The sequence below is a fragment of the Hemicordylus capensis genome, chromosome 2, assembly GCF_027244095.1.
Source record: "Hemicordylus capensis ecotype Gifberg chromosome 2, rHemCap1.1.pri, whole genome shotgun sequence".
Classification (NCBI taxonomy): Eukaryota; Metazoa; Chordata; class Lepidosauria; order Squamata; family Cordylidae; genus Hemicordylus; species Hemicordylus capensis.
Window position 1 is genome coordinate 395,355,211 of NC_069658.1, and position 27,196 is coordinate 395,382,406.

At 45.8% G+C, this 27,196-nt stretch overlaps 1 protein-coding gene across 2 annotated transcripts in view; it reads left to right on the plus strand.

The window, feature by feature from the left end:
* Positions 1–27,196, plus strand: part of GRIN2C (glutamate ionotropic receptor NMDA type subunit 2C) — a 123,595-nt gene that overhangs the window by 84,050 nt on the left and 12,349 nt on the right. For both annotated transcript variants that reach the window (XM_053291083.1, XM_053291084.1), the window contains exons 6-10: positions 4,028–4,196; positions 8,074–8,227; positions 20,054–20,179; positions 23,324–23,553; positions 24,884–25,044. In XM_053291083.1, coding sequence (XP_053147058.1) covers positions 4,028–4,196; positions 8,074–8,227; positions 20,054–20,179; positions 23,324–23,553; positions 24,884–25,044 — 840 coding nt within the window. The remainder of the gene's footprint in view (positions 1–4,027; positions 4,197–8,073; positions 8,228–20,053; positions 20,180–23,323; positions 23,554–24,883; positions 25,045–27,196) is intronic.

A 27,196-nucleotide genomic window follows, 5' to 3' on the forward strand; every position in this document is an offset into this window, starting at 1 on the left:
AGCAGCTTTTGTCGATCAGGAATCCCAGCCGAAAAGGGAACTTCCTTCCTTCCAAAACGAAGGCGTTTGAAGCAGGGTTTTCAGTCAGCGGGGGCAGAACGCTGTCCTGATGCTGACAGCTGGGTGTCTCCAGACAAGTCTGGGCCTGGTTCCAGCACTGACGTGCTCTCGCTGGGATGTCTCTGGCTTGCATGTAGCTGTAAAACACCTGACACCGTGAGAAACCCCTGGAGCAGAGTTCTCACTTCCAGCTCTATATCTGTAAGTCTAGTCTTTCCTCCACAGGCTGCCTGGTGAGCCAGCCCATCAATTACCCATCCGGGGCTGTATCTCTGTAGTGACCCGGCCTGCTGATTCAAGGCAGTGGCTGCTCCTTGAAGGCAACGAGCTGGAAAGGTGGTCATGGCAATCAGCCGGCAATGCACTTCTGCTGGGACCCAACCTGAAAAGCCTGCCCGTGGTTATTAATCACTTGCCTATGGCTGACCTCTGCAGTTCTTTGATCAAGGTTGTGTCACCTGCTGAGGGGAAAAAATAGCTACTTTCTTCCCCAAAACAAATGTAGGTTGAGAACTGGCAGGAGATATCCAGACATTATAAGAACAGGGATTCTGAGACTGTCTTCCAAGGAGGGGCAGTAGTTGGGAGCAGTTGATCAGACTGGCTTTAAGGAGAGTTGCTCTTACAGGATTGTCCTCCTGGTAAACCAGAGTGGAAGGCTTTGTAAGGTAGGATGTCCTGAGGGCCCACCAGGATGCTCCCACACCAGAAAAGGGATTTCTTACTGCTGCAGAAGTCCATGAGTGGAATACAGGCAACCATGTATCAAGTGTGATATCTGGTGTGAGAGCCAGTGTGGCATACTGGCTAGAGTATTTGACTAGGACTGGTTCAAATCTCCATTCAGCCATGATTCAAGTTCAAATTCCCATTCAGCCATGAAACCCACTGGTTAACTCTGGGCCAGTCACTCATCTCTCAGCCTAACTTACCTCACAGCATTGTTGTGAGGATTAACATTGCCATGTATACTGCTCTGGGCTCCTTGGAGGAAGAGCAGGACATAAATCTAAACATAAATAAAAGAAGTCCTAACTTACCATAATATACAGGTGGACCTTGCTATAAGCAGATCCAGCATCCATGGTTCTGTGTCTCCGCGGTTGCATAATTAACACTCAACCTTGGCATACGTGAGGGATAACTGGCAGGAAAGGGATTAATTCCGCATATCCGCTGGTCGGGGCTGGCCAGAAATGACCACCATTTTGTGGAGAAGAGCCATTTTGTGGCTCATTTGTTTAGAAATAAAAATAAAAATGGAATTTCAGGGACATGGGGTGGGGGTGGGTGGGAGAATCCTTGGACTTCTGAAGGCCCGCAGAGCATGGTAGAGCACTTTATTTGGTTTCCATTTTTGCTTTTGGGGCTCACACTTTTTTCGTGGTTTTTTTTTTTTTTTTAAATATCTGGGAACCCAACCCCCGCAATCCCATAGACTCAATGCCTCATTATCTGCAGTTTCGTTGCCCGCAGTAATATGCGGGAACAGACCCCCCGCAGATAATGAGGTGCCATTGTGCTTGGTAAGCCAATTATAAACTTATGAAGTTAAGCCAGACTATTGGTCCAATATTGCCTACTCAGACTGGCCACAGCTTTTAAAGACTGCAGGCAGAGGCCTTTCCCGGCCTTGCTCCCTGAGATCCTCTAGCTGGAGAGGTCAGAGATTGAACCTGTGACCTTCTGCACATAAAGCCCGGTGCTCTGCCACAGAATGTATAGTCCAGTGGTTGGTTGCCACTGATCTGGAGAATTTCACCACTCCCTAACTTGCTTTCCTGGGTTTCAGATCGGGGACAGGGTGATGTCAGTGCCTGGCCAGCCAAGTGTTACATGCACCACATAGTCAATTGTGTTCAGCTCCTAAAGACCTTTGTGCAAGTTTTGTGGCTGGTGTTGGCAGCTGCAGTGGAACAGGCCTTTCCTTCCACACTGCCCCAGGATTTCTAGAGCCCTTTGAACAGAGGGGAGGCAAGGCCCTGGAAGATCAGCAGAGCAAGAACTGATGAAGGGTCAGCACCCTGACCGTCTGGCCCAGATTTGTGAAATGGCTCCCAGAAAGTGAGACTTCCAAGATTGTCTTGAAAAGCAAGCCATTCAACATTTTGAGCACCTCTAGTTTTAAGGTGGAGCTTTAGGGGGTGTTTTATTTTTATGGCCAGAATTGTACGAAATGCTGTCCTGTAGCCGCAGGAAGCCCTAATCCAGGGGTAGGCAAGATGGGGCTCTCCAGATGTTGCTGAACTACAACTCCCATCATCCCTGGGTGTAATAATTTGTGGCTGTCGGTGATAGAAGTTGTAGTTCAGCAACGTCTGGAGAGCCCCATGTTGCCTACCCCTGCCTGTCCCTACCTGGATTGTAAGGACAATCCTCTGTCCTTACTGGTGTGGCTTTTCTTCCTGCTGCTGGATGTCCTAATGACTGTTTGGCAGATCAGTCATTGGGTCCTCTATTCAGGAGTCTTACCATGGTTCCTTGCAAGTTCCAGAGCAATACAAGCCCCTTTATCTCTTGTGGTAGGCACACCCCTTCCTCTCCGCCTTCTTTCCCCTGAGCTAAGAGGCATCCCTTCCACTCCTCCATAAGTTACGTTCCACCTGGCAGCTTGATGCTCTTGAAGCTCCTTCTGGACTTACCTTGTGTTTTATCCTCAATCAGTCAACTCTGAGCACGCACCATCACAGCCATATGGGCTGTTACTTCCAGGGCCTCCCTGAAGAAAACAGATCAAGGCTGCATGCCCAAGGGAGTGGCGGGGGGCGGGGAGGACATTTGCAAATGGGGCTTCACTGCCACTCTGCCAAGCTGCCTGCTGTTTTTCTTACGAGCTGATGAGTAGGGCTAGGAGCTCCATTCTGAACCATGTCTGGATACTGGTTTCTTTTTTCCTCTGACATTCCCAATCCCACGCCTCAGCTACATTGACCATGTGCAAGTAGCACAGCTAGGGCATTGTCCTTGGCAACTGGAGTGGGCCTGAGCCTTTCTATGTGTAGTTGTCCATTACAACGGTCATCATCACACACAAAGAAATGCACATCAGTAACATAGGAAGGCATGTCAGCCTTTATTGCCACTGATGAAGTTCTACAGGCTCATTCGCAAGCGAATACCTTATGCCGAAACAAAGCACCTTGTGCTTGGGATGTGCACTGTGGTTCAGTGCCATCGGGGGCTGTGGTGGGTGCTCTGCTCTGCGGTGCTTTTACTAAAATAGTGGCGCTGCTGACAGCAGTGTTTAGTTTAGTCATCTCATCATCTCTGTCCCGCCTTTCTACGCAAATGTATTCAAAGCAGGTGTACAAGCACAGATATTTAAGATAAACACTTATTTTTATTGATTTAAAATGTTTATTCCCTGCCCCTCCTCCACTCCTGCTCGGGGTGGCTCTCAACAATAAGGGGAGGCTCACAGAAACCACTTGCGATTACTAGAAGAGCAAAACTAATAGAACATCAGCAACACAACTAAAACAGAACAAATTTTTGTTTGTTATGTTGATATACCTCCAAATACAAGCAGCTGGGACAGCAGGAAAAATTACGCATCAAATGACAGTCTGAAGAAGAACAGGTTTTGACAGCTTGCCTATAAGTGGGAAGAGAGAGAGTCTGCCAGAGCTCTCCAGTGAGAGTATTAGAAAACTAGGACACCATCACTGAGAAGCCCCTGTCTCTGGTTTCTGCCAGCCACATCTCCAGTGGAGACAGCCAGGTGTCTGTGTCCCAGTTTAAGGCCGGGGCAGGTTTAGATGGGCACAGGCAGTCCAGCTGGTATATAAGATGGCCACATTTGAATGACTTTGCCAATTAATCCCTCCGAAGCAGAACAATGGTGCCAGAAGCATTGCTCTGAGTAGGTTCCAAGCACTTAGGACCAGAATGGCCCTAGCATGACCTTAGTGGGGGATGGCAAGGACTAAACAGCATATTATCTATGTCTTTAATATCATGTTTACAGTGGAGATGAACCAATGGACCCCTATACCAAGCTCTGCTGCAAAGGCTTCTGCATTGATATTCTAAAGAAACTGGCCAAGACAATGAAGTTCTCCTACGATCTCTACTTGGTGACAAATGGGAAACATGGGAAGATAGTTGATGGATTCTGGAATGGCATGATTGGTGAGGTAAGGGGATAGAATGGTGGGATTGGTGAAGTAAGGGGGCAGATAACCTAAAGATCTGCTGTTTAGGAAAATCCATGCATCCCCCATAATGAGAGAAATAGGGAAGTCATTCCATGTGCAAAAGAGTCCCTGATCTGGAACTTTTCTGTTTGTATGCAGCAGAGTAAAAACCTCTGAATGTAGAGATGGCTTCCCTCATCTAACTGGTTTTGGATGAACATACTGAGGGTATTCTCATGATCAGTGAAAAGCGGGCTTAGCCCACTTTCCACGGATCGTGGGAACCACCAGGCTCGCAGGCAAGCCCAGTTTCCCCAAAGCGGATAATCCCCTTGAATACCCTCCCCTTAAACAGGGTTAGTGGAGCGAGTGCTCCGCTAACCCCATTTTTTAAACCATGTATTGCCACAGTGCGACTCCGTGGTGCGGCAACACATGAGGAGACCCCCGGCCAGGAGCCCCTGGAAGCCCACTCCCTGCAGCCCTCAGCAAAGAGAATGCACATGCACTCAAACCTGTGCGGCAACATTGTGCTGGGTTAGAGCTGGTCAGGGATGTGGAGCTGGGGCTGGGAAGCACCCATAGATCACTGGTCCTTGCCCTCAGCAGCTCACTGGCTAGGGAAGGTGGGTTTGGAAACTAGAAATGCCCTTGCTAGCCATCCCTGTTCTCTGCAAGCTGCGGGGATAGGCCTGAAGTCCATTGCTCCAGTTCGCGTTGAGTTTTAACTTCTGTTCCATGCAACTGATGACCTGCCTTGGTCTCTGCTGCTCTGTGCTTGTGACATTCTATGAATGGAACAGAACGGGTGACTCTGTTAAGCATGTTTGGGTGTAGGAAGCTGTGCCTGCTGTTTGTGTGGCATCCATTCCTACAATTCCGTCCGTTTAGTGTTTATAAACAAGGGAGAGTCTGTTTTACCTGATCTGCATTGGAAATGGATTGGCTGTACTGAGCCGTGACTTCAGAATCAGCCTTAGTGTGCTCCAGCTGCTTTGCATTGCCCAGGGAAGGAGCCCTGTAAATCCATCTGAACTGGCTGTCTGAAGACGTGTCTCAGGAAGCGGCTGAGAGTCACCAGAGCAGCACTAAGCACCCAGAGTGTGTAGGCAAATGTGGCTAAGCGTCCCTAAGAGCAAAGGTGGTGCTTGGCAGCCATCAAGCCGGGAGTATTAGACATACAGCCCTGACTTCTAACGGAATGCTCATTATTTAAGCAATTTTCAAAAACAGGAATGATTTCTGTTTCAGCATATTAAAGTTTTCCACAAGAGAGGAAATAAGTCTTCAGGAGAGTCAGGAAGTGTCGGTGATGTGGTGCAGCAGCAGAAACAGTTTTTGTTGTGAGAGGGATATGCAACATTACTGATAAGGATATGGTTGGATTTAGGGGAGATGCGGAAGAAGAAGAAAGCCAAAGGAGTAAAAGTGTTGAATTTCACAAGCTGAAGCATAACACGATTCTGGGCCTGATCTAGTCTTTCCCTTGCACCATTGGGAGGACTGTCCGTGGAATATGATCAGTAGAAGACTCCCCAGGGGCGTAACTATAGTCAGGCAAGAGGAGACAGTTGTCTGGGGGCCCACTGCAAGTCACATGACTGACTCCCCCAGCCATGCACCCGCTTGGGCTTCCTTCAGTTGTATTCATCCTCCGAAACTGATATGAGTGTTAAGACCTGGAGCTACCCATATCTGAAGCAGCACTGCAGGAAAGGGAGGATAGGATGCCGTGAGGGATTGGATGATCTCCTAAGCATTTTTAAAGTATCTGAAAAAGTATCTGAACATTCAGATACATTTGAAAGTATCTGAATGAGACTATCTATATCTATAATAAAATTATAATTATATATATATATGAATGAATATATATGAGATATATATTCCCTATTTCTCTCTCTTATTTATTTATTTATTTATTTATTTATAATTATAATTTATTATAATAATGTCAGCTGTCTCACAGGGGCCCTGGTAAGGGAGATGGTATTCTTATGGACTACAGCCACTCCACCCCACCCCTTTTGAACTTTTGAAGCCCAGCCTGGGTTAGGTTGCGAGGGAGAATTGATGGGATCAGGCCCGATCCCAGCAAGTCAGTGCCATCTACCCTACTTTTAAACCCAGTTCTAACCCAGCTCTTAGCCAGGGTTAAGAGCTCGCATGAGCCCTTAACCTGGGCTCCAGGATTGTGTATTCGCTGGGGCTATGTTCAGCCCCTATGGACACAAGACAGGTGCCTAAAGTGCCCATCTCCTGGGGGAATCCCCAATGCATTGTGCATGTTGTGTGGTGCATTGTGGGATATCTAGAGGCCAGGATGTGTTGTCCCAGACTCCGGAGCTCTGCACTACAGCACGCAACTAAGAAGAAGGCAACCAAGATGATCAGGCACCTATTGCACCTTCCTTATGAGTCAAGGCTACAACACCTGGGGATTTTTAGTTTAGAAAAAAGATGACTGTGGGGAGACATGATAGGGGTCGTGCATGGTGTAGAGAAAGTGGACAGAGGGAATTTTTTCTTCCTCTCTCACAACACTATAATCAGGGGTCATCTCATGAAAATGAAGGCCAGGAAATTTAGGGGGGGGGGGAATGAAGTACTTCTTCACACGGTGCATAATTAATCTATTGCTTCTTGGCCTTTTGGCTAAGATCAAGTGTGTGTGTATGTGTGTATCTATGGAATTCTCTGCCACAGGATGTGGTGATGGCCACTAGCTTCAATGGCTTTGGACAAATTAATGGAAGACAGGTCTATCAATGGCTACTAGTTGGTGGCTATAGGTCACCTCCAGCCTCAGAGGCAAGATGCCTCTAAGTACCAGTTGCAGGAGAGTAACAGTAGGAGAGAGGTCATGCCCTCACCTCTTGCCTTTGGGCTTCTCAGAGGCATCTGTTGGGCCACTGTGTGAAACAGGATGCTGGACTAGATGGGCGTCAGGCCTGATCCAGCAGGGCCATTCTTATGTTATGTCCCAAATACTAGGGTGTGTAGTAGGGAGACCAAAGAATCTTTGTAGAATTAAGCAGCAGTAAATTCTTCTTACTAAAATGGAACAAAGCATAATCTGACAGCTGAGAATGTTCTTCTGACAGCCTAGGATGTTCTTAAAGCAGACAGCAGACAGAGCAGTGCTAAAGACAAAATGATATTTCTGATAAGGAAGGGGAAAGATAACAGCATCATCCCTATTTATTTTTAAAAACACTTGCACATAGGAAATTAGCATGTGAGAGGGGGAAAGGGTCCTAGCCTAGCAATATCCCTAGATACTGTTTTCCATGTCAGGATGGTGGTTTTTTGGTGGTGGTTTTTTGGTATGGGGCATTCAAATATGTGCTTCAGCCTGTGACAAGGTGACCATGTACTTCCTCTGCCACACACAAGATTTACCTGGAATTCAGCATTTGGCACATTGCCACACACATCTCTGTATATTTATAGTAATATTTGTGGTTAAGATTAATCTGAGCTGAGTCATGCCTATGACGATAAGTGGCAATCAGCCTTCCCTAAAATAGAGCGGATAGGAATCAACACAGATAACTCTAGTCCCGTTGCCACCACACATGCAGAAGGCTAGGATATTGGAGAGACAGCTAGGCTGGACATGCTGGTTTCAGATGTGCAAAGAGGTGTTTTTGGTGTGTGTGTTTTTAAAAAAGGATAACACTGTAGTATTTTCATGTGAAGAGGTTCCAAGTTCCCTCCATTTACTAAGAGATGCAGAAGAAGAATCAGCACAAGGAATTCTGCTCAGTTGCAGGCGGGTGCTTCTTGTGGTTTTGGGGTGTGTGTGTGTGTGTGTGTGTGTGTGTGTATTTATTCATGTCCTTTCATATTCTCTTTCTGCCAATAATTCCTCAAGGTGTATTACAAGCGAGCAGACATGGCTATTGGGTCTCTCACCATCAATGAAGAGCGTTCACAGATCGTAGATTTCTCTGTGCCCTTCGTGGAGACTGGCATCAGCGTCATGGTAGCCAGAAGCAACGGGACTGTTTCGCCCTCTGCTTTTCTAGGTATGAGCAAATGCCAAGAGTGCTGAAGAGGTGTGTACATGTAACTAATGTTGGGCACTGGGCTTTAGCAAGAAGACTCGTGACTCGCTTTTCAGAAAATTCCAGATCACATGTACAGATCACATAATGGAGGAGATTCAACTACTTTAGATATCTTCTATCTGAGGCACTCACACACAGTTATGGCTGTTTTAATTTTCAAGTGGAAAATAGCAAACTCTAGGGAGGCAGAAATATTTTGCAAAAAACACTTTGTGTGAATATTTACTTCCTTAAAAAAACAAACCACCACTGTTTAGAGCAGGAGTGGGGGACCTTGGCCCTCCAGCTGTTTTTGAACTACAACTACAATTGTGGCTGGGGATGATGGGAGTTGTAGTTCAAGAACAGCTGGAGGGCCAAGGTTCCCCACCCCTGGTTTAGAGTCATTGACCAACATCCTCATGAACAGTGTGGAGGTACTATATGCAAAGTGCCCCCACAGCATTTAGTAGTCCAGAATCCCACTGTTCCGGTGATTGCTGGTCGATGACCATAATAAATTCAATCCATGCACTCACTGTTCGAGTGGAGGGTAGAGGGTGATTTTCACCTATCTCTTCTTCCCCCAGAAACGCCCTTTAACATGCCAAAATATGTCCCTGAGGGCTGCACAACCCTTAGGGGCATATTTGTGGGTGTTAGAGCACTTCTGGGAGAAAGAGAGATAGATGAACATTATTCCTGCCCACGCAAACAGGACTCTGGATTCTTAAATACTTTGCACACAGCACCTCCACACTACTAGTGAGGATGTTGGCCACTGTTTGTCCTGGCTGCTGTTACTTCTCAGCAGTTTTTGGTGGCTCCCGTTGCATTCTCCTCCCTAAATTAGTCTTATGTGTGATTCCAGCCAATTGGGGATCATGTAGCAAACAGGTTGACATCAAACTGCAACACTGCCAATGAGATTTTGCTATGCAGTGATGTCACTGAGGACATAGGAAGGCCATTGGACATGAGGATTTCCTGACTTAGTTACATAGGTGATTGCACAGTGGCTACATAGCCAATCCCTGGCCAACATCCTAATGAACGCATGTGCAACCAAAAGAAGCACATGTGTAGCAGATGCATTCCCACTTCTAAAGCATTGGTATATATACAGGGTTGCAGTTTTCACCAACCTCCCATTTCCCTGGAAGCAGTCTATGCAATGCAAATGCAAAAACATGTCTCTTAGGGACATATTTCTATATTGCACAGACCACTTCCAGGGGAATGAAGATCAGTGACAATTGCCCTTGCATGTAAGCACTCATGCTTTACAAGTGGGAAAGCATCTGCTGCATGTGCACAGTGTTAGGATGTTGGCCACCAAGGGCAAATGAAGACAAATAAGAGTGACAGCAAGAAAGCTCATTCTAAATAACAGGTAATATTTTTGTAAGGTTTTTTTGACCAAAAACAATTGGAAAGGGAAGAGTTTTTCAGTGTTACTAACAACATTGTGAAACTGTCATAATTTTGGCTTAGCTCTTAACACAGTTAAGCAGAACATGTCCAGAATGTTCTTGACATATATAGAAAACAATCCTTTGCAATATAAATGTGGACAAACAATTAGACATTCAATTATTTTGGACAGATTGAAACAAATCCAGAAGAACTGGCTGAGAGAAAGAAATTGCAGGTGAACTGGGGAGAACTTATCATGAAGTGATAACCTGAGATATTAAGAACAAGAAAGACCAAGGTTAGCAGTAGGTGAAATAACAATGAATTTCAAAGGATATATTTCAGTTTGCCTTGGAAATTGGCAAGAAAAGTCATATAGATCGTAACACTAAAGGGAAAGGGTATTAAGGAAGGCTGGCAGCAAGGAGATATCATCAGTGGCACAGTTGCATGCTATTCCCCTTCCAACAGAAAGTAAAGATAGCAGGGCTCAGAAGGGGCTGAGTTGTCAAGATATATGATATTAATTGCATTCCCCTTATCTACCACAAGAATTTATTCCATTAGTGAAGGAAACTAGGTTAGGTTGTATGATTTGTTCTTAACAAATTCATGCTGATCACTAGTAATCATCCAGTGATGCTGTAGATACTTAGAAATGTATTGGTTCATTGTTTGTTCTAATAGCTTCCCAGGGACATAAATTAAGTTTAAAAGCCTATATTTTTCTGATGTCCCTTTCCCTTCAATGTCCCTTTCCCTTCTTTTGAAAAATTCTTGCCCTTCTCCAGTGGAGTTTCACCCACCTTTTGGTGTTGGCCAATAGAACAAATTGCCCAGAGAAAGAATAAAACATCGTCCTTTGGATTTTTTAAAAAATGACAAAGCTCTTAAGATTCCCAGTCCTGCGGAAAGCATCATTCTGTGTCATCTCTGTCACTGACTTACTGTGGGTGATCTTAAGCCACACACATTAGGTAAACCACACAAAAGGAATTCTGCAGAGCAGTTTCATCAGTGGTATACAGAGTACTTCATGCTGCTCAGATCAAACAGAGCTGTTCTTATTATTCAACCGGACTGGTAGTTACTCATCATATCCATGTGGCTGAACTTGCTTTCGGCTGCCAAATGCATCAATTACATTGTGACATCCCAAGAGTCGTTTGGGAAAGATGCCAAGTGGCAGGCAGCACTTACATTTTAAACTTTTGTGTAGGATCAAGAATGTTAAAATGGATTGGCCACTTGAACTTTCATTTTTGTCATAGGCCAATTAGCTAGCAATCTGTCTGACAAAACCCTTCAACTGACTAGTGCTGAATGTCCAATGTCCCTCATTAGTCATAATATAGTGTATACCTCATCCTTAGGGTTCTTGATCACGGTGCCTATACATATACATTTGTATGCATGCAGGTTTATTCAAATGTTGAAATGGATGTACTTCAGTCAAGGGCAAAACCTGTTGCCATGTTTCTCACCCTGTACACCACCTATGCATGTGATGTTTCTACAGACAGATGTTTCTACATTTGAAAAGGGCTTTTCTTATTTTAGCCTCTGAGACTTGAGAGTTCTGGGCAAACCAGAAGCTCTGATTCCAGTGCCTTAAATCATATAATTCTCATTCCCCTCCAAGGAAGGGTTGCACCAGCAATGCGTTTACTTCTGCTCTGCAGGGCTCCCTCAGAGATAATTTGCTCAGTGCCAGGTGAGGACATAGACTTCTCATTGGCTTCTCTGACAGCCCCTCCAAGGCAAGCAGGCTTCTTTAGACCTATCCCTCCTCCTTCCTGTTGTGAAACAAAAACTGTCACTTCCTTTCTCCCGTTTCTCCGGTATAAACTATCATCTGTGCTGAAAGCTTAAGGCACTAAAATAAACAGTGATGCAAGTTGGACACAAGATTATCACTGCATTCAAAAGAGGGGTCGTATCAGGTTTTTGGAATTGCAGATACCCAATGATGGAAGCATAGGGAATTCTTAAGAATACTACTAATAAGAAAAGTCACAAGAATAATATACAACTATCCATATACAAGAGCCTTCTATGAAAGGTTAGCTTTTCCACATAGCTATTTAATTAAATGCTGGCTAGTTGTGTGTAAGAATGTGCCCTGCCTGCCATCCTTTGCTGGTTTAAAAACAGGCACACATGTTAACATTATGCAAGCTAGCACCTCACAGCATGTTGCCAAGCGAGGGAGCTACATCTACCACGGGGGATCTAGCATCATGCCGTCATGCTCCAGAAATATTTGATGTGCTATCCTTCAAACGTACGGCTGTGTTGCCTTTTTGACACAGCAAATGATTGATTGGTCTAGGATTTCAAACAGAAGCTTGTTTAACAGCTGGGCGGAATCTGTTACACCTCATGAGGGATCTTCTCACACAAAGGCAGTGCTTTCTGAGAGCATGTGGGATAGAGAGCAGTGGAGATTTGCCTGATCCACTCCCAGCAATCAGGCAAAGATTCAGTGAACATGAGCAACTGGTATTTCTAGTGAGAAAATCAGTAGTGTACCCACAGAGTTTGTCAAGTATGAAATGCACTTGAAAGATATGATAGCAACAGAACCGATAGGGTACAATTTTACCAATTGATTTCTAGGTGGAGATTACTGGCCAAAGATGCAAACACTGTCCCACTACAGTATCCAGGACAAAAGCCAGATTGGCAGGGATTGGGAAAGCTGATGTTTTCTGTCAGATATATGGAGGTTTGACTGTGCAGTGAACAGGTACTACCCTATGTATTTCCATAGCTCTTAGTGGAGTCCCCGTGTGAGTACGCTAGTAAGGAGAACTATGCATGTTGGGAAACTAGCATGAGGTAGTGGTAGAAAGTTGGTGGTATAGTATGTGTGTTTATGTTACTCCCTTCAGAAACATCTATATCTATATATAAAACCATTCAGAAAATTTAAAGAATCAGATTTTTTTAAAAAAAAAATCATTGGAACAAGAGGGGCACCTCTCTGATCTGGAAGACCCTTTTAAAATTCAACTGCCCCTTGGATAATTAACTTAATGGTTTTATTTTTGTGTTTGTTATCGTGAATAAAGGTATGAAAGCAATAGCATATTGTACAATTTAATGATAGAAATATAATTTATATCATTAGTTAATTGTGAATGGGAATTGTTTGGAAAACTGGAATACATAAAATTTGGAGGGGTGCGGAAAGGGCTGTCCTATATTCCAGATCATCTCACCCTCAGAAAACATAGTGAGGTCAGTCACACAAGCGAAAACTGGGTAGGAAAAGGGTCCTACCCAGGTCTGGGAGCTGTGTGTGCTCCCAATTTCTGGTTGTGTGGGAGCAAACAACATGGCTGGAAGAGGGAGAAGTGATTGTGAGGAAACAAGGTAGGAGGAAAAGCTGGGTAGGACAGCACTGTCCTACCCACTTTTTATACCCAGCATTTGGCCAAGGTCGGAGGAAAGGCTGTCCTGCCCAAAAGCTTTTTCTCCTACCTTGATTCCACTTCTCCCTCCTCCAACCTTGTTTGTTCCCACACATCTGGAAATTAGGAGCATGCACAGCTCCCAGACCTGGGTAGGACCCTTGTCCTAACCAGCTTTGGGTTGTGTGAATGACCTCAGTGGCTACCTCTTGTGTCACAGTCCTTCAGCTCCAAAGTAATGTCCTCTAAAGCAGATGTAGAGCTAATTCATTGTTTTACCTTTTTGAATTGGCAATCTGAAGTGATTATGTCCTCCTCCTACTACTAGTTATATACCACTTTTGAACAAAACGTTCTCAGAGAGCTCACAGTCTAAAAGGAACCACCAGGTAGACATCAGCAACAGCCCCTGGAGGGATGTTGTGCTGGGGCTAAATAGGACCAGTTGGTCTTCCCCTGCTTAATGTGAAGAGAATCACCAATCATCGAGTTGCCAAGCAGGGACTTTTATACCGGACATGCAACTATTTTGGGGACCAAATTATATTGGGGGGGGGCATTAGGAGAAATAGATTGACTTTTATTAGAGAATGTTTAACATATGGTTTACAAAAGCTACAGTGAATAGAATTTCCCGATAAAACACAGCCGCGTACTAATGAATGTGTGGTTGCAATGGTAGAGAGAATATAGCACTGTACGCAAGTTCCTACGGGTTTGGGTAGAGTCCAGTTAAAAGAGTTCAGTGAGAGGAATGTCCAAAAGGTCCAAGGGAGGGACAGATCCCAGCCTCACCTTGCGTGTGGCCAGCAGGGCCGTGCCAGTCTTCTTCTGCCAATTGCAGCCTCTGGGCATGGGTCCTTGATGGCGGAGGGTCTTCTCCAGGTCCAGGGGGTCCTCCAGGGGTGTTGTCAGCAGGAGTTCCTGGCGTGGTCAGCCACTGCGCTGGCATGGTTCATTTAGCATGCAGATATGTTATAGATCACGTTCCCGAGGCGGGAGGTTACATACATACGTACATACATACATGCAGGTCAAGACAGCCATAAGAAAATAAGTGTCCATCTGAGTTAGTCGCGAGCTACAAGGCATCGCCAATGTATGCAAGTCCTCCTTAGATTCCACGCATATGTGAATCTGGACAGAGTCCAGGATAGAGTCCAAGCCAGGAGAGCGGGGGAACCCGGTCTCAACTTGTGGGTGGGAGGTGGCACATCGTCCAGGGTGTCCTCTGGGGGTTTCCAGGTGGTCTGGCATCCTTCTGCAGGGGAAAAAAGAAACCTCACTGGGCTTGTCCGCAGCTCTGGTGGAGCTCCTCTCTACCAAGGTAGGGTGGAGTGTGTGGTGGCTTGCCCTCCGTGGGTGTAGCAGGGCAAGCCGTAGGTGGCTCCCCTCCTCTGGGTTTTAGGAGGGCGAGCTGTTCCCCTGTTGGATGTGGTGGCTTGGCTTGCCCCCTGTGGGCGTAGCGGGGCAAGCTGTGGGTGGCTCCCCTCCTCTGGGTTTAGGAGAGCAAGCCGTTCCTTTGAGCGCTCAGTGGACCCTCCCCTCTTGGGTTAGAGGAGCGGGCTGGTCCAGCACCCCCCCGGGACGTTAGGGGGGCGAACTGGCTCCTGGTACTGGCAGTGTCCCGAGATGTGTTCTATGTTGATGTTTCGGGACCACCGGACGGCATCAGACACCATCAGTTTGCGCATGAGCTTGGCGTAGTGCTTGCCCACACCGCAGGCTCTCAGAACTGGCTCGTTGGCAGGGTCCCAGCCCCCAAGGGCCCCGACCAGCAAGGCGTGGACAGAGACCTCATAGCCTCGCTCCCTGAGTGCCTGTGTGAGTGGGGCATACTTCTGGTGCTTCTTCTCTCTGGCCTCTGTCATGGCTGCTTTCCAGTTTTCAAAGGGGATGGTGACATCAACCATGATTTTCTTCTTCTCCTCATTGCGTATCACAGTGTCAGGCCGCAGCTGGCTGCCTGTCCCGGGCACGGCTCGGTGATACTATTTTGGGGACCAAACAGCTTTTTTTGCATGTGTTGTAGTGTCTGAAGTTCTGGGGATAAGCTGGAACATTTTGTTTGCTCAAAACACTTTGCTCTCATGTGTGGCTTCTCTGTCTCCTTCCCCTTCCTCGTGACCATCCATCCAATGGGGAAGCCAGAGTGGCAGGTTACTGAACCATATGATGCAGGAGCATGGATAAGTGGGCCTGGCAGGTCCAGCTTGTTTCCTTCATATGGTGGCGGCAGTGAGAAGTCAGCAGTTAGCCAGCTAACTTTAGTTAGCAGCTACCCTTGCTAAGGCACCTTTTAAAGTGGTGGATCTCTTCTATTTATAATGGGGAGGGTAAATGGCCCTATCCAGCCCCAGCACAGCATTCCTTCAGTGGCTGATGCTGGTGTTACCTTGCATTTATTCTTAGATTGTGAGCCCTTTGGGGACAGGGGAGCATCCTAACATTTATTCTTCTGTTAAAAACCATTGTGAAACCTTGTTGAAAAGCCACGTATAAATGATTGTAGTCATGGAGAACAGCAAGCCAGTGGGAGATCATGCATACACCACTGCGCCAGCATGCAAAGAGGCTGGGCTAACTGGCTGTCAGGCCTCCAGCCAAGAGGTGAAGTTGCTGGCCTGGCTGGGGAAAGCAGGCTGGGTGACCCATGGGGGAGGAGGACAGAGGACTGTGTGGCAAACCTAACCAGGAGATGAATTTAGGGTTACGGGCTTGAGAACTCTGCACTTAGACAGCAGAATGAGCAGACATACAGCTCACCTGGTCATCAACTTCACAGTGGTGAGCTGTATTTATTCTCAAATTATCCAATTTTTATCAAAATCTGCATATATAATACCAATAAGCCTAGGCAAATTTGATGCAATGTGGAGACCTTTTGGAGACTTTTTTTTGGTGAAAAGCATCCTTTCTTTCCACTTTTTTTGGTGATGGATATCAACCTTTTTCACCATCTGGACCTGGCAACCCTAATCGCCGCTTTGAAAGGTGCCTCTTTGACCAGTTAGCAGGTTATCCAAGACCTGTAGGCAATAATAGAAATCTTGGAGCATTTCAAAACAAAAAGGCTTTAAGAATATTAAAATAAGAAAAAACAAGAGGATGTAAATGTCGGAAGGGAGCCACTTGATCCTTTCAGCAATCTAAATATTACGTTTTCAGATGTGTGAGGGACAAAACTTAAGTGCAGTGGAAATTTGGGACTCTTCTTGTGGTTGTATTTGTTCCTCACTTTCCCTCTCGCTCCTCCATCTCCTCTCTCTCTCATCTGCCTCAACATGCTAATGAAAATGCATCTGATGCCATCAGATAAAGTTTCTGTCCTCTCTGACAGGGAAGGACAAGCTGACAAATGGGCCTCGGTTGCCGTATTTTGAGGGCCTGAATTAATCCCATCCTTCAGCCTGCCCTTTAATTCTGGAGTTCTGTCTCTCAGTCTGCTGCTGTCATCCAGCAACTGCTTGGTGTTTCTCTCTGTTTTCTTGTCTCCCTTTTTATGTATGTCTCATGATGACGCTATGGATTTCTCCCGGTTTTGATCACATCCATACAGCTCTTATTTAGGAGATGAGATGTGGTGAGTCAGCATAGCCCATCCCTGCAGACTGCAGTACATGCAAGCAGGGAACCTCGGCCCAAGCTATTGTCCCGTTTGTGCTCCACCCACCCACAATGATACTTCCTGAGGCCACTGGAAATGACTGAAGGGCAGGAGCAGGCAGTGAGATAAGCAGGCCTTGCTTCCTGTTGCTCTTGATGCTTTTAAAACTACAGATTTGGTGGGAAACATAACTTTTCCCACCTGTGTATCCCTTGGCCATCACCACCTGCCTGGTTCCCCACCTGCTGTGTGGGATACCTGGAGTCTTGTGCACTATGGTGGGTGGAGGCGGGGCAGATGGGAAAAAAAAACCTAGATAAAGCATGAGTGAGAGAAGCTACAGCTTCTGCCTCTCCCTAGGGATGTGCAGAACCGGTTCGTAATTGAACCAGACCACTGCAGACTGGGCCAATTTGAGCAGTCCGATTGGGAACTGCTTCAAACTGGTTCGAGGTGGTTTGTCGAACTGGCTGGCCTAGCCGATTGGTTAGAACAAACCGGCTCGCATACCCATGGTTCAGTCCTAATTCTGTTAAAATTCAGACCGTCCCGTCCCAACCAGTCCATGCACACCCCTAACTCTCCCATTTAATCAGTAGATTTAAAGGAACAGGGCAGAACTCCAGGTTGAATGCTTTGTGAACACACTCCCATCTCACAAACTTTTGACACTGGGGGGAAAGCTCTTGGAATCAGTTTTTCAGTCTGAATATAACCTGAACTTTAAAAATAATCTTCCAAATGTATGTTAGCATGAATTATCTTTGTTCTTGAAAGAACACCCATAAACCAGGTCAACACTTTATATAATCAAACAAATTGTTGTCACAGAGACGGTATTTCATGTTTACCTAGTTCTCTCTTCTCTCCTGGTAAAAGCAGACAGTAATCTTTCAGGTGTGCTTGTTGAACAAGTTGTTCTGGTAAGAACTAATCTGCCTACTTTCCTTTCACTATAATCTTAACTGATAATTACCATCTTCACAAGTTAGCCCACTTCAGCTTTAAATGTTCATGTCTGCCATACTGAATTGGAGTGGATGACCTTATCACAGACTACACCATTGAGGTGTCCCTATGTGTCACTCATTACTATATTAAATTTGGTTCAAATCTTCTAGGCCAGGGATTCTCAACCTTGGGTCCCCAGATGTTGTTGGACTTCAGCTCTCATAATCCCCAACCAAAGGCCACTGGGGCTGGGGATTATGGGAGCTGAAGTCCAATAACATCTGGGGACCCAACACTGAGAATCCCTGCTCTAGGCAGTCCACAAGTTAGCCCACCTGTGCCTCAACCAAAGTTAGCCCACTTGTGCCACAAGATGCATCCACCATCTTGAATTGGGTGGATGACATCATCGCTAGCTATGCTGTTGAGGTGTCCTTATGTGTCCCTACAGCTGTAGCAAATTTGGTTCAAATCGGTTAGGCGGTTCACAAGTTATCCGACTTGTGCCTCGAATGTTTACATGTCCACTATCTTGAATTGGGGTGGATGACATCATCAAAACTATGCCATTGAGGTGTTCCTTTGTGTCCCTACAACTGTGCCCAATTTAGTTCATATTGGTCCAGGCACTGCAATGTTCACACACACACACTCTCATTCTCTCTCTCTCTCTCTCAATGTCGGGTGATCTCATAAGCTTACTTTCCTTAAGGAAAGTAGACTAAAAATATCATAGAAGTCTATCCACTTGTACTGTTTTTAATTTGACTTGGGTTTCCTAAATGTCCCTGAAAATGTTTCAGTTTTATTTTCTTGACTAGTACAAGTTATTGACAGTCCTACATACTGGGCCCATGTCTTGCTTCTTTCCCTGCCTTTTCCTGCACACATTTTCAGTGTTTTTCAGCAAGGTAGCCTTTTGGTGAGTGAATATATTTCCCTGTTTTGTAAATTGTTGTGTGTCTCTTTTGTCCTATCAATCTATTTTGTATTTTTAATTCTGTAAATAGCAGAAGTATAATGAAGGTCTTGACTCTGTGGGGAATAGAAAAACATCTTGCAATATTGGTTTTATGTGCTCATGACTTGTTCTGGCTGAAGAGTGTGTGGCTGTGTGGGTATGGGTGTGTGTGTGTCTGTGTGTACATGATGTCTCTTTCTGAGCCTGTAATCTAATTTCTTTTCTTTAGATTCTCTTCGGTTTGAGTTCAACAGAGGCTTTCAAATTAAATTCAGGTTCTGTTCATGTTCAGGAAAAATAAATGTTTGACCTAGACTTTGCTGTAGGTTTGGTTTGATTCTTTGCGTATGCCCCCTTTGTGTTTACTAACCCGTATCTTCCCTGTGGATACAAAAATACAAAGATTCCCTGTATATTTGTGGATATGGTATACATCCACAACGACAAACACTGGTGCTCATGCAGCAAACACAACTGCAATATAAAGTGTGAAAATTGGCTCTGTGGAGTAGTGATGAGAGTGTTAGGCACGTCTCAAACACCTGCTAACATTGCTGCACACACAAACAATTGGAACAGACAGCCTTTTTTCAGCTGAAGGAGGTCATTTTCTAAGTCTTGGGTTTCATGTTTATTTCCTTCAATGCTCTGTTGTCAAGATTGGGTCATTTGAGTGTTGGTATGGTGCAATGCTGGAATACGAATACAACAAATACTTATATACCGCCTTTCAACAAATGTTCCCAAAGCGGTTTACACAGATATAAATAAAAAATAAAATAAAATGGCTCCCTGTCCCCAATAGGGCTCACAATACAAAAAAGAAACATGATAGACACTGGCAACAGCCACTGGAGGGATGCTGTGCGAGGGATGGATAGAGGCAGTTGCTCTCCGTCTGCTATATAAAGAGAATCGCCACTTTAGAAAGGTGCCTCTTTGCTCAGTTAGCAGGGGTTAGGGTTACAGAAAGTTTACAGAAATGCAGCACGAGTGTTTTACTCTTCAAGCACCTCTTGGGTACTGCTCTGTAATACATATATGCCAAATGAGCTGGGTTGGGTAAGTCCAGCGTGCTGCTTGGGACTGGTGCTGAGGCAGTTCACAAGCAACATGGCAACCAATCTGTATTGGTACCTATTATCATAATCGATATGCAGACCAGCCCATTGTCACATAGGAAGAGATGCTGCAGAGGAGGCGTATTCAAAGTTGTATGTTAATTTGTAAACCACCCACAGATTATATATATATATATGTGGTGGTTTATAAATGTGATAGATAGACGGATGGATTCAGTAGGCGTTGAACCAAAGACTGCAGATTGCTCTGCCCATCAGTTTATCATTTCTACATCAAGGAGATTGGTTTGTGACTTAGAGTGTGAAGACAAAAATGTGTAGTTCCTCACTTGTCCTGTGCCCTGAGTTCACTGGCTTCTTCTTGTCTTCTAGAACCCTACAGTCCAGCCGTGTGGGTGATGATGTTTGTGATGTGTCTCACTGTCGTTGCTATCACAGTCTTCATATTTGAATATTTCAGCCCTGTTGGCTACAATCAGAATTTAACCAGTGGCAAAAGTAAGTGCATTTCTGAATTGTCCAGCGAGTGGGCCTTGTAAGGGGCAGGTGGGGGTGGGGGGGAGGAGTGGGAATGTCCTTTGTGATGAGTGTTGCTCATTCCATTCATTCAACACAAAACAGGACAAAACGATCCAGTACAAATAAATGTAGTTCAAAAAAACAATGTAATGTCTATTTATTCTAAACATATATGCTGAATCAAAATGTCTAGGTGAATAAAAACATCCTGCTTGTGCTAAAAGACCATGCACAATGGCTCCAGTTCTACAGCATGAAGGAGAGCATTTCACAGAGAAGGTACCACCACAGAGAAGGCCCTTTGACTGGGCACCATCACCTGACCTCAGCAGGTGGATGAACCCAGAAAAGGGCCTCACGAGCATAGGCAGGCCTATATGGGGACAGACAGTCCTTAAACAATCAAGCTCCATTCTCTAGTCTGGAAGCACCTAGGAGTCATTTATGTAAACCACATGCACAGAAGCAGAATCTAGGGATGTGCACAGAACTGCCAGTGGCCAGTTCGACAGCGGTGTGTGTGTGTGTGTGTGTGTGTGTGTGACACCAACCTTTAAGGAGCAGGGAGAGTGCTCTTCCCCTGCCCAGGTTTCCCCTGCCAACGCTGTGTTTAAAAATGGTCCCCTGGGGTGGCAGTGTACCGCCCTGCCACCATGGTGTGCATTGGACCAGAAGTGCCCGGTACGGCAAGGAGGTAAGTGCCCAGGCACTTCTGGTCCAACATGCTCTGGGGTGACAAGGAGGTACGCTGCTGCCCAGTGGGACTGTTTTTAAACACAGCACTTGCAGGGGGAATGCAGCCGAGGGGGTAAGAGCCCCCTCCCTGCTCCTTAAATGTAACACCCCCGCCATTGAACTGGCCGAACTGCCAGTCCTTCAAACTGGTTTGGAGGTCCATAGCAGGGCCTCCGCACCAGTTTGTGCACATCCCTAGCAGAATCCTTCACACTATTTGTGTTTTCTGGCTCGACCAGATGCAAAGGAAGGCTGTACCTGTTGTGCAGAAGAGGGAATTTCAGAAGGTGCTGCTTTCCTCACATTTGCATGACAAGCGTCACCAGCTGAAATTCTCTGAGGTCCAGGGGAGCCGCTTGCATGCAAAGTGCATGGGAGCTATTTAGAGGTAATTCCCTGAAATCAGTGGAACTAGCACTCCTGGCTACACAGTAGCTGGTTCTTGGCGCTCTGCCGGTTGGGACAGCAGCCTCGGTCAGTTTGACTTGGGTTCTTAAGCATGGCGTGAAAAAACACCTCCATTTTAGACGACTACAATCCTGCTCTGTGTCGAATCTGAATGGTTAACAGCCTGCCAGAATAGCCTGCCTGGTTTGTAGGCCAGCTGGCTCCTCCTGCTAATGATATCTTAGAGAGCCAGGGAGGAGCTTTCTCACAGCTGCTTTGAGAAGCTGCCAGCCCTGGGCCAGCCATCCCATCCCTGTCTTCCATTAATGCTTGTCAAAAGGTATCCATCCTGACGTGCGTGTAATGAAAAGGCTCCTGGAATGGTCAGACTGAAACCTTCCTTGCCAGTTGCCACCACCTTAGACCAAGAGGCTGTGCACACAACCTTGCTGGGGAGGGAGGGTGGGCTGTGGGGAAGAGAGGAGCTCACCTACTTCCCCTGACAGACAAGCAGCCGCCATCCTCCCCTCCGCCGCATCACACACCCACACGAGCAGCGGTGCAGCAGAGGGAGATGTTGGGAGTGGGAGGACTCCCCCCACATCCCACATCACGAGCGCAGTGGCTGCTCTCATTTGAGAGTAGCATCCCAGGCTGGGTTGCCCTAGCCTGGCTTAGGCTGCATGTGTGAATGCAATCCTTCAAGGTTTCTTCCTCTCCAGAGCATTCTCTAAATGTCTCACCATTGACCTTGGAGAGTTTGCTGTTGAAGGGGGATCAAATACGAGGTAGGATGCTGGAAGTCAGGAGGGAAACTGTCTCGGTCGTAACTACTAAGAGAACAGCCGAGAGCCCAGAGTAAAAATATACAACCTATTTTTAGCTTTCCTCATTCAATTCTGTAAAGACACTGGCACGGTGTGGGTTGCTGGGACCCTGCTGCTTTGTTCTTCTCACTGGAATCTGGTTTTCTTGAACAGTTTTTGCAGAATCTCCTAATTGCTGTCATGAAGAACGTGGAAATATTTAGAACTTCTGCACGTTCATTGCTGTGTAACCTTCCCCTCCTTCAGCATGACTAGAAATTCTGGGATCTGTTTAATCAAAGCCCTGTGCTAACCTTTTGGATACAGAGCTTTTTTCCTTCTGGGGGCCAGAAACTTATTAAACAAAAGAAAACAAAACAAAACTGAAGATTCTAAGGATTCTAAATAAGTTGTGCTCGAAAGCCAGATTCCATTTAATAATTATGATCTAGCAGATTTCTGGATCCCTTAACCATGATGTGGTTACTGGAGTACACTGGTTATTATGTCCAAGGCTGAAGCTTGTTAGACTTTACTGTGCCACTAAATCTTTTTATATAAGTGCATGTTTTGTTTTAACAAATGGGAAGATTTCTCCAAAGTAAATTCAGGCCTATTTGATCAGAATCTTTCAAGAAACATTTTTAAATGCAGCACTAAGTGAAGAGGTTCATTTAGACAACTTTTAGAGTTGACAGTCAACAAAGAATACTTATTTACTAGCTGGGCCAGGTGCAGAACATCTGTACCTCTAGTTCTCCCTGCCCACCTGCTCGCATCTGCAGCTGTTTCCTTCCATCTTCCCCCCTGCCCACCTCTGCCACTGTTTCCTTCCTTCCTCCGCCTGCTGCCGCCACTTCCTACCCGCCCACCAGCCACCCACCTGCTGGCCGCAGCACCACCGTTTCCCCAGCCGCCGTTAACTCCCGGGCCGGCCAGCCAGCTGCCACTGCCATTTTCTTTCCCCCGCCCGTCCCCGTCGCTATCCTATCTGGCAGCTCTCTGAACTCTCGCGAGAGCTGCCACACATGGGATTAGCCATGAGTATGCCTTAGCAAATTATATATAAAGAAGATTTGTCAATGAACCATGCTGCTAGACTTCAAAGAAGTCTAGAGTTGGAGACTCAAGAAAGCATGCTGCTTCTGCCACGGACACACACCTATCCACCATGTTTTTGGCTTCCTCTTTCTAGAGTCCAGGGGGCCTTCCTTCACGATTGGCAAGTCCGTCTGGCTGCTCTGGGCTCTGGTTTTTAACAACTCCGTTCCCATTGAAAACCCGAAAGGAACTACCAGTAAGATCATGGTGCTCATCTGGGCTTTCTTTGCTGTCATCTTTCTGGCCAGCTATACCGCTAATCTGGCTGCGTTCATGATCCAGGAGCAGTATATTGACACTGTCTCTGGGCTGAGTGATAAGAAGGTGAGAAGGGCTGGAGTGGTCGTGGTGTTTGGGTATTAAATGTAGAGCGTTGGGGGTGGGAATGCAGAGGTACACCTAGGTAATTTTGGAGCCTAGACTTCATTTCCTTTGGAGGCCACCACCACCACCACCACCCTGCCCCGGAAGTTAAGCATTGTTCGCCCTACACACTCACACTGTGACACACAACATATTTTTAACACATGGGTTCTTGAGGGCACAAACAGCAAGTGAACTCACAAGAATGTAAGAATATAAAACAGCTATATTTATGCAAATATGCATTAGCCTAAACATTTCAACACACAACTTAACATACTCCCATCCCACATATTTCTTTCCCCACTCCCTCCTCTGTCTCTAAAGCAGAGGTCACATTCGGCTACCAGGCACAGGTCACAGTCACATTCAGATGCCCAGCACAGTGCAGGCCAGAGGTGTGGTGACTCAGAGGTCTGGGATAGACTCAAAAGGATTTGGGGGCCCCCAGGGGGTGTGAAGGCCCTGGACCTCAGCCCAGAACTCCAGGGGTAAGGGCGCCTCTGTGGGAATGCATTAGCAATGAATAACAATAAGTGACTGGAATTGTCCCAGGATAAGAGCAATATAGTAGTACTGAAGGCAGAAGGTAGCTAAGCAATACCACTTGAAATCCATTCTGTTGAGAAACATTTGCAGACTTTCATATTGGAGATCTCTCTTCCCCAAGCATCAGCTAAACGAAAACTGATAGCTTTTTGGCTACCCACATCACTAACTGTTGCATCCTGTACTGACCTTGTGTCATTAGCGCCTTGCACACAATCTTCTGGGGGTGGTCCGAGGGGGGTCAAGAGCTCTTACCCTGGTCTTCACAGAGAAGCAGACCCTCCTGCCTGGGGCTGTAATCTCAGCACCCAGAAGACCCAGGCAGCTGCAGCCCTATTTTTGACATTGGGAGCGGGGTCCTCTGAGGACCAGAAGCCTGCAAAGCTGGGCTGCACGTCTCCTGACTTCATTTTGATCCATGTGTGAATAGCCCTATTTTCTGGGGTCCAACCGAACAATAACATTGTATTCTGTTAGCCTTTATAAAGGCTGTAAGCTTCACTTTCTACCCTGGTTTGAACATGTCAGGCTTCCATATTATTGACTTCCAAGACACAGAGGTAAGGTGGGCTATAGAAGAAAATGAATAAGTGTGAATAAAATCTCTTCAATATGACGTTATGCTCATATGGTGGTGGTGATGAAAAAATGAATCATTAGCCCATTGTAGCATGTCCGTCAGAGGTTGCTGGCTTCTTTTTGGAATGGGGAGCAAGCGTTTCCTTTGTGGTTCCCGTTCCAGTTCCAGAAGCCCCAGGAGCAGTATCCCCCCTTCCGGTTTGGAACAGTTCCCAATGGCAGCACAGAGAGGAACATCCGGAGCAATTACCACGATATGCACTCCCACATGGTGAAATACAACCAGCGCTCAGTGGAGGACGCCCTGGTCAGCCTCAAAATGGGGTAGGTGGCTACACATTCCTTTGACAGCGTCCTACGAGAGGTCACTGTTGGTGCTGCCATGCTGAGTTCATAACTGGCTCGGATTATTGAAGAGTTGCCACAGTGTTTTGAATAATACTGTATACGCATGGTGAAATTGTCTTTCGGTATCCCTGCCCCTTTCAGCTTCTGGGTGTCACTTGCTATCAGCTGCTGCTCTTCTTTTGGTTTTAGTGGAGAAACGATTTCAACACCCAGTTCTGACCTGAATCTGCCAGTATGTTTCCTGTGCAGACTGAAACCATGTCATGCTGCATCTTCAGCCATGTTCAGTCTTGGAGCATTCACAAGACTGGCTACAATGTCAAAGAAATGGCAACCCATGCTACCTCCATCATGTCGCCACAGATCAAAAAGGCCCTTAGTGATTGTGGTTTCTGTACAAACATATTGTTGTATGCTAACTGAGCAAAGGGACACCTTTTAAAGTGGTGATTCTCTTATATTTAGCAGGGGGAGAGCAACTGGCCCTATCCACCCCCAGCACAGCATCCCTCTAGTGGCTGTTCCTGGTGTCTAACTTATGTTTCTCTCTTAGATTGTGAGCCCTTTGGAGACAGGGAGCCATCATATTTATGTATTATTTATTTTCCTATAAAAACCACTTTGAGAACTTGGGTTGAAGAGCAGTATATAAATATTTCTAGTAGTAGTAGTAATGTGATGTGAAGCCATGAAATAGCTCTTTGCCAATCTGCACCCCAGAAATGACTATAGCCCTGTTTAGAGAGATCGCCAAACTTGCTTACAGGGCTGGTCCCAGGCTCCCAATCACATAAATGGGGGCAGACAGAGTATTATTACAGTATTAATATTACAATATCAATATCTTCAGATGAATACTGCACTACGTAAGTGTGACAAGTGGGTTGGGGGAGTGAATGATGGGCTGGGGGCTGGACTTCTGGCCTGCTTCCAGCTATTTAAGTGTGTTTGGTGGTGTTCTTTCTGAATGCCTGAGCAGGGCTAATATTTCAGTGGCATGTGTGTAATAGATAGAGAATATACCTCTCTGTTTCAACACATGTGTCCCTTATCTAATTCTCTGCCATGATGCTTCGCTTTTGTTCCTGGTTATCACTTTAAATCCCAATCTGAGAAGCAAGTGAAGAGACAACTGGGCACCTACTTTCTGTCCAGATATGATTTGGCTTTCTCTGTACTGACTGCTATTATGAAGTACTGGTTGAGGTGGAAACATGTCTCATTTCCAGACCTCCTTAATAATCAATATTTTAAGCCTACTTTCCTTAAGGAAAGTAAGCTTATGAGGTCACCCTGTGTGTGTGTTCCTATCAACTTCACAGTGCCTGCGTTGATTTGAACCAAATTTGGTGCTGTTTTGGGGACACATAGGGACACGTCAGTAGCATAGTTTGTGATGATGTCATCCACCCCCAATTCAAGATAGTAGATGTGTGAACCTTTGAGCTGGAAGTAGCTAACTTGTGCACCACTTAACCAGGGGTCCCCCTAATTTTTTTCATCTCTGTGCAGAATGAGTTTTGTTCTGGGTGGCAGTATCAAGGCAGTGTGTATACATGTGCATTCAGGGTGGGGCCTTCCTGAATCCTGATTCAACCTGAGTGGGATTTAAAATTAACTGAGCGGATATCAAAAAACTTGTGAACATGTGCATGCCTTAGATGGAACAGTGTGCCTGATTTGGACCAAATTTGGTACAGTTGTAATGACACATAGTGACACCTCAATAGGATAGTTTGTGATGATGCCATCCACCCCAATTCAAGATGGCGGATGCATGAATATTTGAGGTGGAAGTGGGCTAAATTGTGAAGATGGTAATTATCAATTAAGATTATTGTGAAAGGAAAGTAGGCAGATTAGTTCTTACCAGAACTTCTTATTTTTATGTATGTTTCTCTCTTTTGGGGGAGACCTTAATAATTTTGATACTCCTATAAGTCAGTCAAGTTAGTCAGTGAATCCCAAGTTTCTTTTTATATGTGGTTTCTCTTGAGGGGTGTATTTCACTGTGATTGCCAGCTTGTCCCTTTTAGAGATGTTGCTAACACTCCTCAGTATCTTCAGTGCTTCCCAGTGGCACACCCAGGTTTTTTGGGAGCCGAGACCTAAGGGGCTTCGAATGGTG